At 41.3% G+C, this 15,751-nt stretch overlaps 1 protein-coding gene across 2 annotated transcripts in view; it reads right to left on the reverse strand.

Annotated features, from left to right (window-relative positions):
- Positions 1-15,751, reverse strand: part of Gabrg3 (gamma-aminobutyric acid (GABA) A receptor, gamma 3) — a gene marked incomplete at its 5' end in the record, with an annotated part of 533,703 nt that overhangs the window by 491,095 nt on the left and 26,857 nt on the right. For both annotated transcript variants that reach the window (XM_013507696.1, XM_013507695.1), the window contains 1 exon segment: positions 7,987-8,054. In XM_013507696.1, coding sequence (XP_013363150.1) covers positions 7,987-8,054 — 68 coding nt within the window.

Below are 15,751 nucleotides of genomic sequence, written 5' to 3' on the forward strand. Positions count from 1 at the left end.
TTTTCCTTTTGGCGATGAACCATGTCTTGAACATATAAGCTGTGTGTGAAGGTATTATTCTTTTTTCATGTATCGCAAGCACAGACAGGCAGGGTGATGCATACTGTAATCCAGCGCTCCATCCAGGAGGCTGTGGCAGGAGAACCACAAATCTGAACCCCAGCCTGGGCAAATTAGTGAAAGCTGTCTCAAAATAAAAGACAGAAAAAAAAGAGAGAAAAGATAGTAGATGTAGTTCAGTGCCATGGCCCTGGGTTCAATCCCCAGTACTTACAAAAAAGACTCAAAAAACCAGAAAATATAAAAAAAAAGAACATTAAAACTAACCACGCATGGTGGTGCATGTCTATAATCCCTGCTACTTGGGGCTGAGACAGAAGATTTCAAGTCCAGTCTGAGCAGGTTAGGAAGACTGTCTCGAAATTAAAATGTAAAAAAGAATATATGTAATTTATCATTAGACAATCCTCTTGGACAACTGAAAAAAGGCAAGTGTTACATTTCTTTAATATAAATATTTCTAGAAGAAATAATAAATAACTTCTTTTCATGTCCTTCAAAGCACCATTATTCTTAGGGAAAAGCTGGAAACAACGGGCTCCAGAAAGCTTTCATCTTCAGTGATCTAAAAGTGGTTAGGGAAGTTCTTGGAGCCAAAGATCTCCCAGTAGAATTTATCTGGGTTTTGCTCTTGCCCTCATTTACTTCCTTTCATATTTAGAATTAAATCTTTTTATATCTCATCTTAAAAAGGAGACAGGGGAGAGACGTATAACTTTCATGGGACTGGAGTCCCAGAACAAGAGAGAAAATGGTATGGAAGCTATATAAGAAATAATAGCCATTTCTCTGCAGTGAGAACATTCGAAATCAACCTCATCCAGCTATTCTGAAATGTACAATGTGGTGCTTCTGTTTTCACCCTACTGTGCAGCAAAAAACAAGGACTTAGTCTTCTTACCTACCTGTAGTACTGGACCCATTAGTCAGCTACTACCCTCCTCCTTCCTCTCTCCTCACAGCCTCTGGCAACTGGTATTCTACAAAATCAACTTTTCCTATCTTCCTTATGGAGCGAATACATGTAGACCCATGTTGACAGTAGCTCAGGTCATAACAGCTAAATTTTGGAAACAGCCCATATACCCATCAAGAGATGAACAGACAAAGAAAATGCAGTATTTGTACACAATGGTTTACTTACTCTGCCATAAAGAAAGAAAGAAAGACAAACTTGAGCCATTCATATGTAAATGGTACAACCTGAGACCGCAATGTCCAGCGAAATTAAGTCAGACATACAAGCTTAAGTACTGCGTAATTTCTTATATGAGAAACTAATATATACATATATGGAGAGCCAGGAAAGAGAAGAAAAAATGATAAACACAGCTTTTACAAATGGGAAGGGGAGCAACAGCTGGAAGGAGTAGGGCAGAAGGAAAAAGGTAGGAGATAAAAAATAAAGGGAGAAGAAAGAATTAAGATATATTGCAAGCATGTAGCAACCCTCCACAATAACTGTAATCCTTATGTGCTGCAAACGTGCTAGTAAAAAGGATTAACCTTTCAAAATGGCACTAACAGCAAAGTCAGGTGGTATGTGCCTTTCTGTTCCTGGCCTACTCCACTTAACATCAGGTCCACCAGATTCACGTTGCTGCAGATGACTGGGTTTCATCCGTTTTGTGCTGAACACTATTCTGTTGTGCAGATGTACCATATTTTCTCATTTCTTCATTCACTGATCGACACTCAGGCTAACTGAAGCTGATTCCATATACTGACTATTACAAATGTTCTCACCACAAACGTTTAAGGTCACTGGTTGCCCTTATTTGATAATTACACAATGCACACATGAATCTACCACCACACTGTACCTCATGCATGTATACAATTATTATATGTCCATCAAAAAGAAAAGAAATAATGAACAACGTTTTTCAAACACTGATGTAAGGCATCAAAATATAGACACTAAGGCTGCTATGCACCTTAGGCAGAAAAAATGCAAAGACAACCAAAACAAGGCTGGGTTTTCCTGAACCTAGATGCCCTCGGAAAAGTTTTACGAAGCAACAGATTTCCTCCAGAAGTTGTCAGCCTTTCTGGAATGAAGCTTACATTCCACAGTTCTCCAGGCTTTAACCGGGACACGGATGCTTGACATCTTTCTAAGTCACTTTCTCATCACTGGGACAAAGATACCCGACACCCACAACTTGAAGGAGGACAGGTCTATTTTGGCTCATGGCCTCTCTCCACGATCAGCTGGCTGCAGACAGGGAAGGGAGGAGTCGGGGGCAAGAATATCCACCCTTCCAGGTCACGGCTCCAATGACCACTTCCAACCAGGTCTCACGCCTTAGCCGCACAGTTAGCCTCTGGACTCCTCAATGGACAAGTCCACTGAGGGAAATGGCACATCTGTGGTCCAGTCACTTTCCACACACATGAGCATTTAGGAGGACATTTTAGATCCAAACCCTAGCAACATCACCTCTCACAGCTTCAGCAATACAGGGATGAAACAGGCATGAGGTTGGTAGAACTCGTGCTTCCCCCTATACCCCTGCTGCTGCACAACATTCCATGCGCTGTAAGTCTTCAGGTTATAAAGCATGCAACGAGGCACACCCTGGTGCAGTTCTGCCTGCCGCTCTTACTCATCTGAGTGCTCACTGATTTCTGGGCAGCACACATTTTAGTCCCGTCCTGCTCACGCACTACGTGTCTTAGATTTCTTTAGATGAATTTATACAGGTACTTCTGAGAACAAAAGAGGTCGGGCAGAAAGATCTATACACTGCTTGATTTTAAAGTTATGATAATCTGGAAAAGGTAAAACCATGCAAAGAGTAAAAGGATCAGTAGTTACCCAGGAAGAAGAGAGGAAAGGATGAACACATGGAGCACAGAGGGCTTTTAGGGCAGAGGAACCACATCATATGATACTACGATGGTGGACACACATCCTTTTATCATTTTAAAGAGAATTTTAAAAAACAATAAAAATGATACAGAATTTCAAAATAAGATGATAGGAAATTAACAATGGGTGTGTTACGGTTTGTGTCTAGATGTCCCCCCAAAGCCTCATGTCATCATGGGGCAGGTTTCTAGATTTTGGATTGATTCATGGTCCAACGCTGGGACTGTGGGTGCAAGTGCTACACCCGCCCTGCGGTGGGCAACCTGCATACAGTATAAGGGAGGGAAAGAGACTTGCTCTTTGTGATCCTCCCTTTTTGCTCTTGCTGCTTCTGCTGTTTTCCGCTGCCATGAACTGTTGCCCTCTGCCTTGGAGTCAGGCAAATATGGACTGAAACCTTCACAAACTGTGAGTGAAATAAACCTTTCCTTCTTTAATTTTGGGTGTCAGGTATTTAGTCCCAGCAATGAGAGAAAAGTAACCAAGACAGGATATTTATTGCACACTGTTATCTTCCAAGTAGCTGTTCTGATTACTAGATATAGGCATGCAAAATTGATCAATTAGATATTAACTGTTCCTTTCTATCAATCAGTAGAAATTGGTAGTACAATTAACTCAGCTATCTTGTGTGTGTGTGTGTGTGTGTGTGTATATATATTTCCCTTCTTTCTTTCTTTTCTCCTTTCCCCCATCCCAGCTGTTCCTTCTTTTTGAGTCGTTTCTTTCCCATTCACAGTATCTCATGACCTTTTATATTTGTCAAATACACAGAATCCATAACACCAAGAAAGAATTCCAATGTAAACTATGAATTTTCACGGTAATGCTGTGTAAAGACAAGTTTATTGATCATAACAAATATACCACATTAATGCAAAGATGCTAATAAAAGGGGAACGTGTGTGCGCGCGCACATGCCACGTGTACAGAGAAGGAAAGGTGGATAAAAATTCTCTGTACTTTCTGCCCCCATTTTAAAACTCATCAAATGAAATCTATTAATTCATTGAATTGTTAATGAAAAGGAATCCTAACACTAGACTCACGCTGAGCCTTCCCATTTCAAGTGCTTAGCTAGAGCAGTAACTGGTGCACACAGCTGCCATACGCCAGATAAACTGGGAGGCCCAGTGCGCCACCACGAGAAGGGGTCATATAAGAATCTTCACTCTGGGGTCTCAGTAAGATTCAGCTAACTTGGCATAGATAAGAGCAACACCTAATATAGTCTCCATTAGGATCTCATAAAGATTAGATGAGGTTGACAGCACCGAATTAGTATTAGAGCATTATTTTTCTTCTTTCCTTCCCCAAAGACTATTTAAAGTGAATGATTTCAGGAACAAAGTTATGAGCTCCCTGCATGCAGTTTTGCCACCCTGAAGCAATCCATGGAGGAAGTCTATGGGGAACTCTGCACACTTAGGTACGTCATGAAGACACGAGCAGAGGCTGGTAGGAAAGCTCTCTGTAAATGAATATTCTCTCAGGCCCAGCCCATGCCTAACCTCCTCAGTAACTAGAACTACCGTAAGGCACGGAAGAAAACAAAACAAAATTGATCTATGTTGCAATGGGTTGAAATGCAACTCCATTTTCATTTAGCAAGAAGGTCTAAAGCTGAATCTTCAGAATTAATGTTGCCAATAAAAAGCCACAATGGAGAAGGAACAAGAGGAGAGGGTCACTGGCTTCCCTAATTTATTGATTGTTAATCGGCTATTTGGGGGAAACATAATCTCATGAGACATTAGCTTTATGGTCAAAACCCAATAAAAATCACTTCATGAAACCTCATCTCTAAAAGGTGCTTGTGCCTGTAATATATTCTTTACGCATTTATTCATGCTCTTCCATTCTCTTTTCTTTGTTTTTCATACTGATTCAATCCCAATCCCCATTTACAGTCAGTTCTCTACTTCAAATTGTTTTCTGTTGCTTTAAGGCCCAAGTTTCACTTTCAACAATTTCCATTCCTTAAAACTGTGTCATTGGCCTCACAAATACAGCAGCTCTATGTGAAGCGCCCAGCACTGAGAAGCCGTCTCTCGTTCTGACTTCCTGGCGGAGTGTGCGGAGTGCAAAGGTAAGACACTCTCGGCCTTTAACAGCAGGACGGAGGCCTGAGCCTCCGCAGCCTTTGTGGACCCCTAAAAGGTCCCCCTCGACCCTCCCTGTGGGGGCTAGAAAGCCCTGTGCAGCCCTGAGCACTGCAGAGGCATCTGACGCACTCACGGACCTGCTTCACCAGACGGGGACAGCGCAATTCATCTTGTCTCAGCTTCCAACAGCACAGTGTCTGACACGCAGTGACGCATGTTTCGTGATGAGCAGAGAGAGACAGAGTCACCCATAAGGAGCATAGGAATTACATATTAAATGTGTTTACTTTTCAAAATAAACCCCTGCATACTCCCTATGTTTCACTAAGCTGAAGTAGAGGAGTAGTATATTTTCTTTTCCTCATGAAATTAGATACAGGAATGACCTAGACATTCAGTTCTGATGAGAATTCACTATATGTCACTCTTCAGAGTGAAGAAGTTGCTATGGTTCAGCTTATCTGCTGTTCCCCAAAGAGTTACTTTAGTTTTGTAATAGGCAAGCATGCTGAGTGGTCCACCTTCTCAGCATCATAGAGACACAGTCTAGGAAGTAAAACACCGGAACTAAGCGGAGTTTCAGTACATTTAAGGAATTTTTTTAAAGTAAAGGGTTTAAGTGAAACCTTCATGTTCCAATCTCTGTTAAAAAACCTGCACTGATGACTTCCTGTATCTGCCTTCAGATGCATATGCTACTGAAGCCCCAAGATTATTTTCTGGTGCTGAAGGGCTTGCAATGCACCGCAGGACATTGGATTAAACTCATTCCATGTCATTAGTGGCAAAGCCCAGTGTTTGTGATTTTTAAATGCCTAATCTCAACTGTGCGTAACTGGATGGGGCAGCTTCCGCATGGCTGGGACCGAACACCAAACACCAGCAACTTAAAGGAGATGGTTTATTCACTCTCAGTTTCAGAGGCTCCAGGCCCATCAACTGGCTCCAGGGTAGAAACCTCACGGCAGAAGAACACGCCCAGGCAAAGCTGCTCAGTTCCCGGTGACCAGCGAGCAGAGCAGGGTAACAGCTCCACAGAGGGAGGGGCCGGGAGCACACACAGAGCCCAAAGCCACGCCTTCACGACCCACCCGGGAGTGCGCTTTACGAGCCCCCTCTACGGCTGCCAGGCCAGTCAGGTTACAGTTAACCGTCACAGTCAACATGTACTTGCTGATGGTGATTTTTTTTAAATTTACATGGGGAAAGAAGGGTTGACCTGAGATCTCCTGGGATTTGTACTAATCTCATCACATATCTGCGTCTATGTCAACAGCGGTGGTGTTCATACTCCTCAGAGGCCAGGATCTGTGCCAAACAAAGCTAAGGACAAAGCTCAAATCTCCACCACGGCTTCAAGGCCGGGGCCATGTAAGCCCACGATACTTTGCAGTGTACCACCTACCCCGTCCAATGACTCCATAGCCCAACTCTCCTTATCTACCAATCTAATCACACATACTGCCCCTTGCTTCTCACCGAGGGAGCCTTGCACACTTCCCACCCAGAGCACTCTGCTCTGAGTCAGCCCGGACTGAGACGGCCTCACTGGAAGAGTCTGTTCTCCACCCAGAGCCTCCCCAAGAAGGTACCTGGCCTAGTCCTTATCCCCAGTGGCTGGCTGCCTCTTCCTGAGCACCCTCCACTGCCCCTGTGACTCCCACCTAGAATTTCCCAACGATCCAGTAACTAGCCTTAGTACTGATCACAAACAGGGTCTACAAGTTTCAGGAGTCCAACAAAAGCCCTGGATATACAAATGCACATTATTCTCTTCTATTCATTTCACCTTTGAATACTAGAGTATGAACAGCATGAAGATTGTGGGTTTTCTGTTGTTGGTGGTTTTGGGGCCACTCAACCCACGGAGTTGCACATGCCAAGTACATGTTCTACGGCTGTGGTGAGATATCCTCACCCTCGAGATGGTTGTTTTTAAGAGAGTCATCTATAAATATCTTTTACCCCTACATGAAATTCTCATACCATTGAAAGAAAAGAAAGAATTTTTTTTTTTAAGTCTGGCAGTGAAAAGAATTGATTTTGCTACTAATTTTGGAGGGGATATTTCCATCCACAGAACACTGAAAAGAGGACACACAAGTTAGCACTTTTGGCAGTTCCATACTTGTTCTCACACATCCCCGAAATTCACATGTGAAATACAGCAGTGAGAGCAGGGAAGGCCCCTGGAGTGGGAGCGGCCCTCGTGACACCCCTTGCTGGGGAATCCTGGGAATCGCTCCTCACAGGGAGACACGCCATGGCCTGCAGCCTGGGACTGGAGGCTCCCGTTCTATGACATACAAACACACCAACCCTCGCCTGGGAGCAAAGCACCTGCCCATGGGAACAAAGTCTTCCTCACTAAAATAGCTCTTAAACTTAAATAGCTTTTAAGCCTGTAGAAACACTCTACTCAGGGAAAGCAAAAATTTGATCCTATATTTCTCCTGAAATAAAGTCACAGTGGGTTTACCCTCAGAGTTCAAACAGAAGACAAAAGTAGAAGCTGGACCATCTGGAATCCTTTCCTAAGAAACACTAAAAAGCAGATTTCTTGGATTTTGAAAAAAAAAGGAACTATAAAGTAACAAGCTGTCATTGACTCGCATCCCTAGTAACAAGGTCAAGGAAAGTCAATGACTGCACAACTGCACATGATCCCACCTGAAAAACCTGTATGCTATAAACACCTGTGAGGAGAAGATGGGGTCAGGACAGTTCTTAATCATCAAAGGAATTTCTCACTGTGCTGTCACAAACGTTACCTCTTCACTTTTAAGACCACTTCACCACTTCAACTACCAACAAATGCTATAGGTGTAAGAAGCGAACTGCGCGCTTTAAACCCGCAGGCCGACTCTCGGGCAGAAATCCACACGGACAACAGCAGCAAGAACGGCGGCGACAGCCATCGCAGTAGGAGGTAAAACAGCTTCTTACCATGTTGATCGAGGACACAGGCCCAATGCTGTTCACGTAGATGTCGACATCAATGACGGTTGGTTTTACTGTGGAGACACATGCAGGAGTGTTAATACTCTGTGCCAGAGGGGAAGAGAGAACACAGTTCAGTGCCCTACTGACTCATGCACTGCATCTGAAATCTTGCCTGGAATATATGGGCGGATTTTTCCTGGGACTTCTACATAGGATGTAAACTGGGCTCGACTTACTTTCAAAATCCTCAAAGGAAGAAAAATTCTTACTTGTATTTATTAACTTCTAGGAAAACAGAAGATTTATCCACTGCAAATTGCCAATGGCAGATGATTACAAAGATATTCTATAACAGTTAAGTTTATTTTATGGCAAAAATGTGAGAGAAAATTTAAACGCTGCATAAGAAATTTAATGTCAAAGTTCTGCTATAAAGCTAAACATGTGCAATGAGCAGCATCATTGATATACTCGGATTATTTATCCATGACATGGCTGTCTAGCTCCTGTTCCAAAGCAAAGCAACTCAAAGCAAAATTCTAACGAGCTCATGATCCAAAGAAAAATAAGAAACATTCTCCTTATTATTACTCTGACTTAAAGACACAAATATCACAGAGTTAAAGTCCTGTGAATCAGAATACAGTCCAGCAGGTCTATATACCTATCCTTTTTGACACCAGGGATCAGTTTCATGGAAGACAATTTTTCCACAGGAAGGGAGGAGGGTGGTTTTAGGATTATTCAAATGAATTACATATACAGTGCCCTTTATCTGTATTATTATGACACTTTTGTGAGGTTTACTTCTATTATTATTCTCGTAAGATCACCTAGGTCCATGGCATGCATAGTGCTCCTGCTCCTACGAGAATCTCTGTAATGGCACCAGGATCTTACAGGAGGCAGAACTCAGGCAGGTGATGGGAATGATGGGGACCAGCTGTAAATACAGAGGAAGGCTTCCCAGCGTGCCCACTGCTTGCATCCTGCTGCAGGTCCATAGCCCAGTATGTTCACGTAGATGTCGACAGTGGTTGTGAACCCCTTAGTTAAAGAATTACCATTTCAACTATAAGGGTATAACATTTATATAACCAGAAGTTGCAGCAACTGATATTGTGCATCATATGTTAAAATGGCTTATTTATCTTTTGAGAAAACTAGTTTATCCTTCCTTGGCAGAAATGAGCGGTACTAGTAATCAGGCAGACCATGAGCCAGAGAGTTGCTGCTCTCTGAGAAGACTATGTTCCCTTTATCACCACTCAGGGACCAAGAGAAGGGAGGAAAGAGGCAATTTCAGAATATTTCTGTCCATGATGAACATAAACAAGACCCATAAGCAGCTTCTATGGAAATAAGAATTGTATCTGCAATTATTTTAAGGGAGCCACCGTCAGCTTTGCTAAATGACTAATCATTCACAAATGGACTCTACACTCTACTTTTGGAACTAGGAGTTGCACTCTGAGCTCTCCATGTCTTGTAAGATTGTGTATTCACTCGCCTAAAACCTAGGCAATGATTTTCAGACTTCCACAAAATGAAAACTATGATCTTGACTTGAGCCAACTCCTCCAACCTGTGTCAGAAAAACTAAGTCATATTAGCTTCAAAGAGCTGTTGCAGTTTGGAAAAGACCCTGACACAATTCTACGCACTATGCACGTAGTACCTGAATGTCATTCTTCTTTTAGACTAAGCTTTACTAACTTCCGTGAAACTTAAGCTCTTTCTTTAGCATCTTTCCTTAGCATGGATGGATTTAACAAGTGTTCTGCCTCCTGGCACTTCAAAAACTGTGATTATGCCATACAAAAGGTTTCGTGATGCTAGCCACTTAAGTAGTTACTCTTCCAAAAAACTTTTCAGGATTTTCTGCAGTATTTATTAGGCTTTTGGCTGCTAGAGCTCTTAAATCTCATTAAATTAAAAAACCTACAGACATAAGGCCTTAACCACCTAAAGTGGAAAGTACAAAAATGCATTAAGTACAGAAAAGGTTTTAAGAAACAGGAGTTTGGAATAAACACACACACACATACACACACACACACACACACACACAGGAGAAAGGCAAAACTAACCTTTTCAGCAGATGCTTTTTTAGGTGTGATTATGCTAATGTCAACAAAGCATTTTTAAAAATTATCTTACAGTAGTGTCTGGGAAGGAGACAGGCCATAGCTCATGGTCTACAAAGCAAGATGCAACATTCAGCACCTGACAAAGTCCTTTCTGTATAAAACCAGACCGCAAAAATTCAGTGACTGATTTTTTGCAAATGCTATAGTCCTACAAAAAGAGAACAAGGTATACAAAGAAACACAGAAACACAGCCTAATCAAATGAATAAATTAAATCTCCTAAGCTGGTTCTAAAGAAATAGGAGCATATAACTTAGCAGGCAAAAATTCAAAGTAACTGTCACAAGGATCATCAGTTACCTTTTTAGAAAAGCACAAGTTTGAAGAGATTTTAGTCAAGAACTGATGAAAGACATAAAAGTGCAGATAAAGTACTTCATCAAGTCGTAAGAATAATAAACATAAGTAGAACCGTACCTAGCTATATCATTATCAAAGTGTTGAAAAAAACCTCAAGAGTAGCCCAAAAAAGCACACAGCATAAAGAAGGAAAATGAGCAAAATGATAACTGATAACTCATTTAAAAACAGAGGCCAAAACACAACGGTGCAAGATTTTTTAAATGTTGAAAAAATATTAGCCTACAATTTTACACTCAAGAAAGTCCTTCAGAAATCAAGATGAAATAAAAATCTTCAGACAGAATAAAACCTGACAGACCTCATCTCTATCACAATGCTACTATAAAAATTAATCAAGGGAACTCTTCACATCATTAACAAATTATAGCGTATGAAAGCCTAGATTTGCAAGGATAGAAGAGTACAAGAAGAAGTGGGCTACGCAGGTATCAGCTACTATTTCAAATAGTTCAATAAAATTTGTTACGTACATACATATTACAATAAGCTCTTCTATTAGGGGGAAACAGGCAAATTGGATATGCTACCTCAAGACTCCTATAGTGAAGCAAAGAAAATAAAACAAGTAAGTTTGAGTACAGAACGAAGTCACAAGTGATACACTCTGCTAATACTACACACTGTCACAGAGTTTACCATAGTTTTCAGAGAAAGCTTAGTGGATCAAATGCCTTTTGCAACTGAGAGTTCATAAAAATATTAAGAAGCAGGCAACCCAGTACATTAGAAAGCAAGAGCAGCTGCGTAACACAGACGAAGAGTATGAGTGGCTCCTCTGATTTGGATTTAATTGATATTTTCCACATAAGGAAGAAAGAGCAGGACATATGCAGTCTTCATTACTTCTCTCTCATTGTTGAGAAAAATACCCAACTCCCAAAGTTAAGGAAGGAAAGGTTTATTTAGCTCACAGTTTATGGAGGTTTCAGTCCATAATCAGCTGGCTCCAAGGCAGGGTCGTGTGACAGAGGGGCAACAGTTCATGGCAGTGAAAGAGAGCAAAGGCAACAAAAGCAAAAGGGTGGAGCAAGCCTCTTTTCCTCCTTTATATTTTATGCAAGTTACCTGCCATAACATGGGTGTAGCACTCACTCCCCAGACCCCAACACTAGACAATGAACCAATCACAAAGTCTAGATTCAGCCGCCTCCAAAAAGCCCACCCCCAATGACGTGAGGCCTTGCAGGGTCATCCAGATACAAACCACAACATATGCTTAAAAGAATAGTTTTATTACTGTGAAACATAGAAGTTTATTGGCAGAATAAAAAGTCTGGACTTCATGTTACAAGGAAGGTCTAGTGTCACAAATGATTTTATCCAGATTACTGTGGCAACAGTGAAAACCTATAAGAAGGAGAGGTGTTAATTACCAGACCAGCTAAGACCTCCTCTATAAATGAAATGTAAGAACTTCATAGACTAGTCATCCACCTCAAAGTCCCAAAAGTAAAGTTAGTCTAAGTTATAAAACAATCTAGGCCAAAGCGCTTAATTTGAAAAAATATATTAGTACACCGAGACAGTGACTCAAGCCATAAAGGTTGATGGTGAAAGACTCCACAAGAAGAAACGAAAGGTAACTTGCAGGAAGGCCAGGAACGTGCATGGTAGGAGGAGCAGGAGAGCCAGGAAGGGGATAGTAGGAGACAAGCTATTTCACTGAAGCAGAGAGAAAATTGTGTTGTTATAAAGAAAGTGTCAAGGGTCTACTGAATGCTGTGGAGAAAAAACATTTTCAAAAGGGCTAGAGTGTTGGAGAATTGAAAAAGTAAACACTATGTTCAGAATTTAAAATTAAGGGTGAGAATCTCAGTGTTTAAGGAGCTGTCCTGTATCATGGACAAAATTTTCAAATACTACGAAGGGAAACAGAATGGCAGTTAAGCTCTTTAAAACAGCTTTTTTCTGCTGCCACGAACTGTTGCCCTCTGCCATATGCCACTCTGCCTTGGAGCCAGCCGAGTATGGACTGAAACCTCCACAAACTGTGAGCTAAAAAACACCCTTTTCTGCCTCAATTCTGACATCGGGTATTTTGTCTCAGCAATGAGAGAAAAGTAACTAAGACACCATGTTTGGAGCACAGAGCCTTAAAATGAGGCCTGTCTAAACTGTAAGAACAATATTAATTAGTATTTACTGACATTTATAACATGATCATGGTCTTAGCAGTAGGCTCGCTAGGTAAAGTCATAGGCAAACCAAGGCATATAGAAGTTGAAATACATACTATGTCTCTCCCTGGTTTCCCCAAAACTCTTCATCTATATGGCTAGAGTTTCCATGTGTTTATATGCTTACACATGTAGAAACGTACTGCCCTTACTTATGCAAGGAGTATTAGTTTCTAGACCTCCTACAAACACTGACATCTGCACATGTTCAAGTCTTTTATACAAAATAGCATTTTAGCTTCATGTAACTTGCACATATACTCCTATATACTTTAAATCATCTCTAGATAATTTACAGTACATAAGATAATGTAAATGCTATGTCAATATGTGTTATAAATATTGTTTAGCAAATGATGAGGAAAACAGCGTGCATTTGTTCATCAGAGAAGCAAGTATTTTCAAATACCCTCAATCCATGGTTGGTTGAATCTAGGAATGCAAAGAGCCACTCGTGTGTACATATGTACGTACTATTGAACCCAAGATTTTTTCCAATCTTTGATAAAACACAAATACCATCATAGAATTAGTACCTTCTAATTTACATAGCTAGCTTAGGAAGGGTACAAGAGTACAAACCAGCAAGGAAAAGAGAAAAAGACCCGAAAGGCAAACCCACCCGACCTTCTGGTGACACTGATAGACCATTTTATAAGGTTGGCTATCAATATTCAGTCTCTACAAACTTGGGCTACTTGTGCCAACTTAGAGCAGCGCCACATCAGCCAGTGGGTGTCTGACTGGAGATGCCCGAGGCAGCTCAGCAGTAACCTGTGGATAAGGTATGTTCCGTGAGCAGTTTTCGTTGCTTCAACTTGCTTCTCCTCCCTTCCCACCTCTCTTCTTTGGGAATGTTCCACATACCAAGGGACGCACTGCTGCCCTGAGAATAGGAACTGACACTAGGCTTCCTCTGACCTAACTTTTTGCTAGATACTGCTGAAAAGGCCAACTGGAACTCATGATGTCATCAGCTGAGTGTCACCACGGAGCAGTGATGCAGGTGTCCCCTCAGAGTGACACCTGAAAGTCAGCAAGAGACTGCTCTACCGGTAACATTTCTTGCATTAATTTTACTGCCTTTCCTTTCCTTCCAATGTAAGAAACATTAGTATGTGCCTCTTTGCAAATGGTTGATAGGAATTCGTGAGAGGAGAATTGGAAAAGAAAAATGATAAAAGCTGCCACCATGAACATTCAGACAATCAACATGAAAATTTAACTAAACAACCAGATTAATCATTTTATTTATAGAGACCACAAAGGCCTGCCAACACCAGCACAGCTGAATCCAGGCCACTGTATCCCAGATTCCACTTTTGATTGAACCTCTGAATGATAATAACTTCAAAATTCTTATTCCATCAGTATTTGAGAAAACAACTGTTTATTGTGTTTCGGAAACTCAAATTAAGGGGATATGCACATTCTTTGAGTGATAACAATGTTTACCTGAATGTACAATGCAAATTTTCAGAATATGACATTATGAAAAGTCACTAAGGAAGCTACACGCAGGAATCCACATATCAAGTTACATATCCCATTCATATTAAGAGCAGACAAATTTATAGCAACAGGGTTGATCAGTGGTTGCCAGAGGCTAAGAGGAATAGAATAATAGGAAGTGACTGCTAACGGATTTCTCTTCAGGGTTTTACAGATGTTGCAGAATTGGACATTGGTGATGGTTGCACAAATTTTGATTATACTAAAACACTAATGAATTGTGTAATTTAAGACAGTATATTTTGTGGTAAGAGAATTAAATCTCAATCTAAAAACCTTTCTTGCTGTTTTCTAGCACTTGCATCTATCCAACAACAGTAACTGCAGATGTTAAACGCTGATGGACTACGTTACAAAGTATTTTAAAGGTTGAAACTTACTCAGGTCCTTTCAACTCTGATTCTGGGTGCAGTTTTTCTGTTATTTTTAATGTACTTAAAATACCGTTCTTTAACTGAACTACCTTTAAATGGTTCATATTCTGGGATTACCTGAAGCTAATTTCAATTTGCTAAAAGTGTCACATGTAACAGTAGCTGTGCTATGCTTAGAGATACTTTCTATTACTTTCTAGATAGAAAAGATGAGCACTGCATACAATTTACTGCACAAAGCTTTTCCAAGATTTTTCCTTTTGAAAACGTACCTCTAACATAAAACCCAAAACACTGCTTTGGAAAGAGATGATTACTTACACTGATTATTTAGAAGGCCAGAAAATGTCATCCCATTTTACTGCGGCTCCAGTTTACTATGCTCAAGGTTTGAATTAGAAATGGAAAATGCTGGTAGGTTTTTGGAGATGATCGCTCCCATAACCTACTGGTACAAGGCAACGTCTATGGAAAGTTTCCATTCTTTGATCAAATCCAAATTAACAAAAACCATGTTGGTACCTTGACAATGGCCACAACAACCAACAGCAGTTTACTTGATTCACATTAGCCTGGTGACTTGGTTTAACAAAGACTTTTCTTTTCTTTCTAGAGAGTAGTAGAAAGTATCTCTAAGCATAGCACAGCTACTGTCACATATGACACTTTTATTAAATTGAAATTAGCTTCAGGTAATCCCAGAATACGAACCACTTAAAGGAAGTGACACTGTATGACTTCTGAACAAGAATTCAGTCTCATCCAAATTCACTGCTACTGTGTAAACAGAAATCCAGGCGAGCCACTTTGAGGGACAGAGAAGTTGGAAGGCCCGGTGCTCATGATTTTTAAATGCCTAATCTCAACTGTGCGTCACTGGATGGGGCAGCTTCCGCATGGCTGGGACTGAACACCAGACACCCACAACTTCAAGGAGATGGTTTATTCACTCACAGTTTCAGAGGCTCCAGGCCCATCGACTGGCTCCAGGGTAGAAACCTCACGGCAGAAGAACACGCCCAGGCAAAGCTGCTCAGTTCCCAGTGACCAGACCAGCGAGCAGAGCAGGGTAACTGCTCCACAGAGGGAGGGGCCGAGAGCACACACAGAGCCCAAAGCCACGCCTTCACGACCCACCCGGGAGTGCGCTTTACGAGCCCCCTCTACGGCTGCCAGGCCAGTCAGGTTACAG

The sequence above is a fragment of the Chinchilla lanigera genome, unplaced genomic scaffold (assembly GCF_000276665.1).
Source record: "Chinchilla lanigera isolate Chin_1 unplaced genomic scaffold, ChiLan1.0 scaffold00132, whole genome shotgun sequence".
Classification (NCBI taxonomy): domain Eukaryota; kingdom Metazoa; phylum Chordata; class Mammalia; order Rodentia; family Chinchillidae; genus Chinchilla; species Chinchilla lanigera.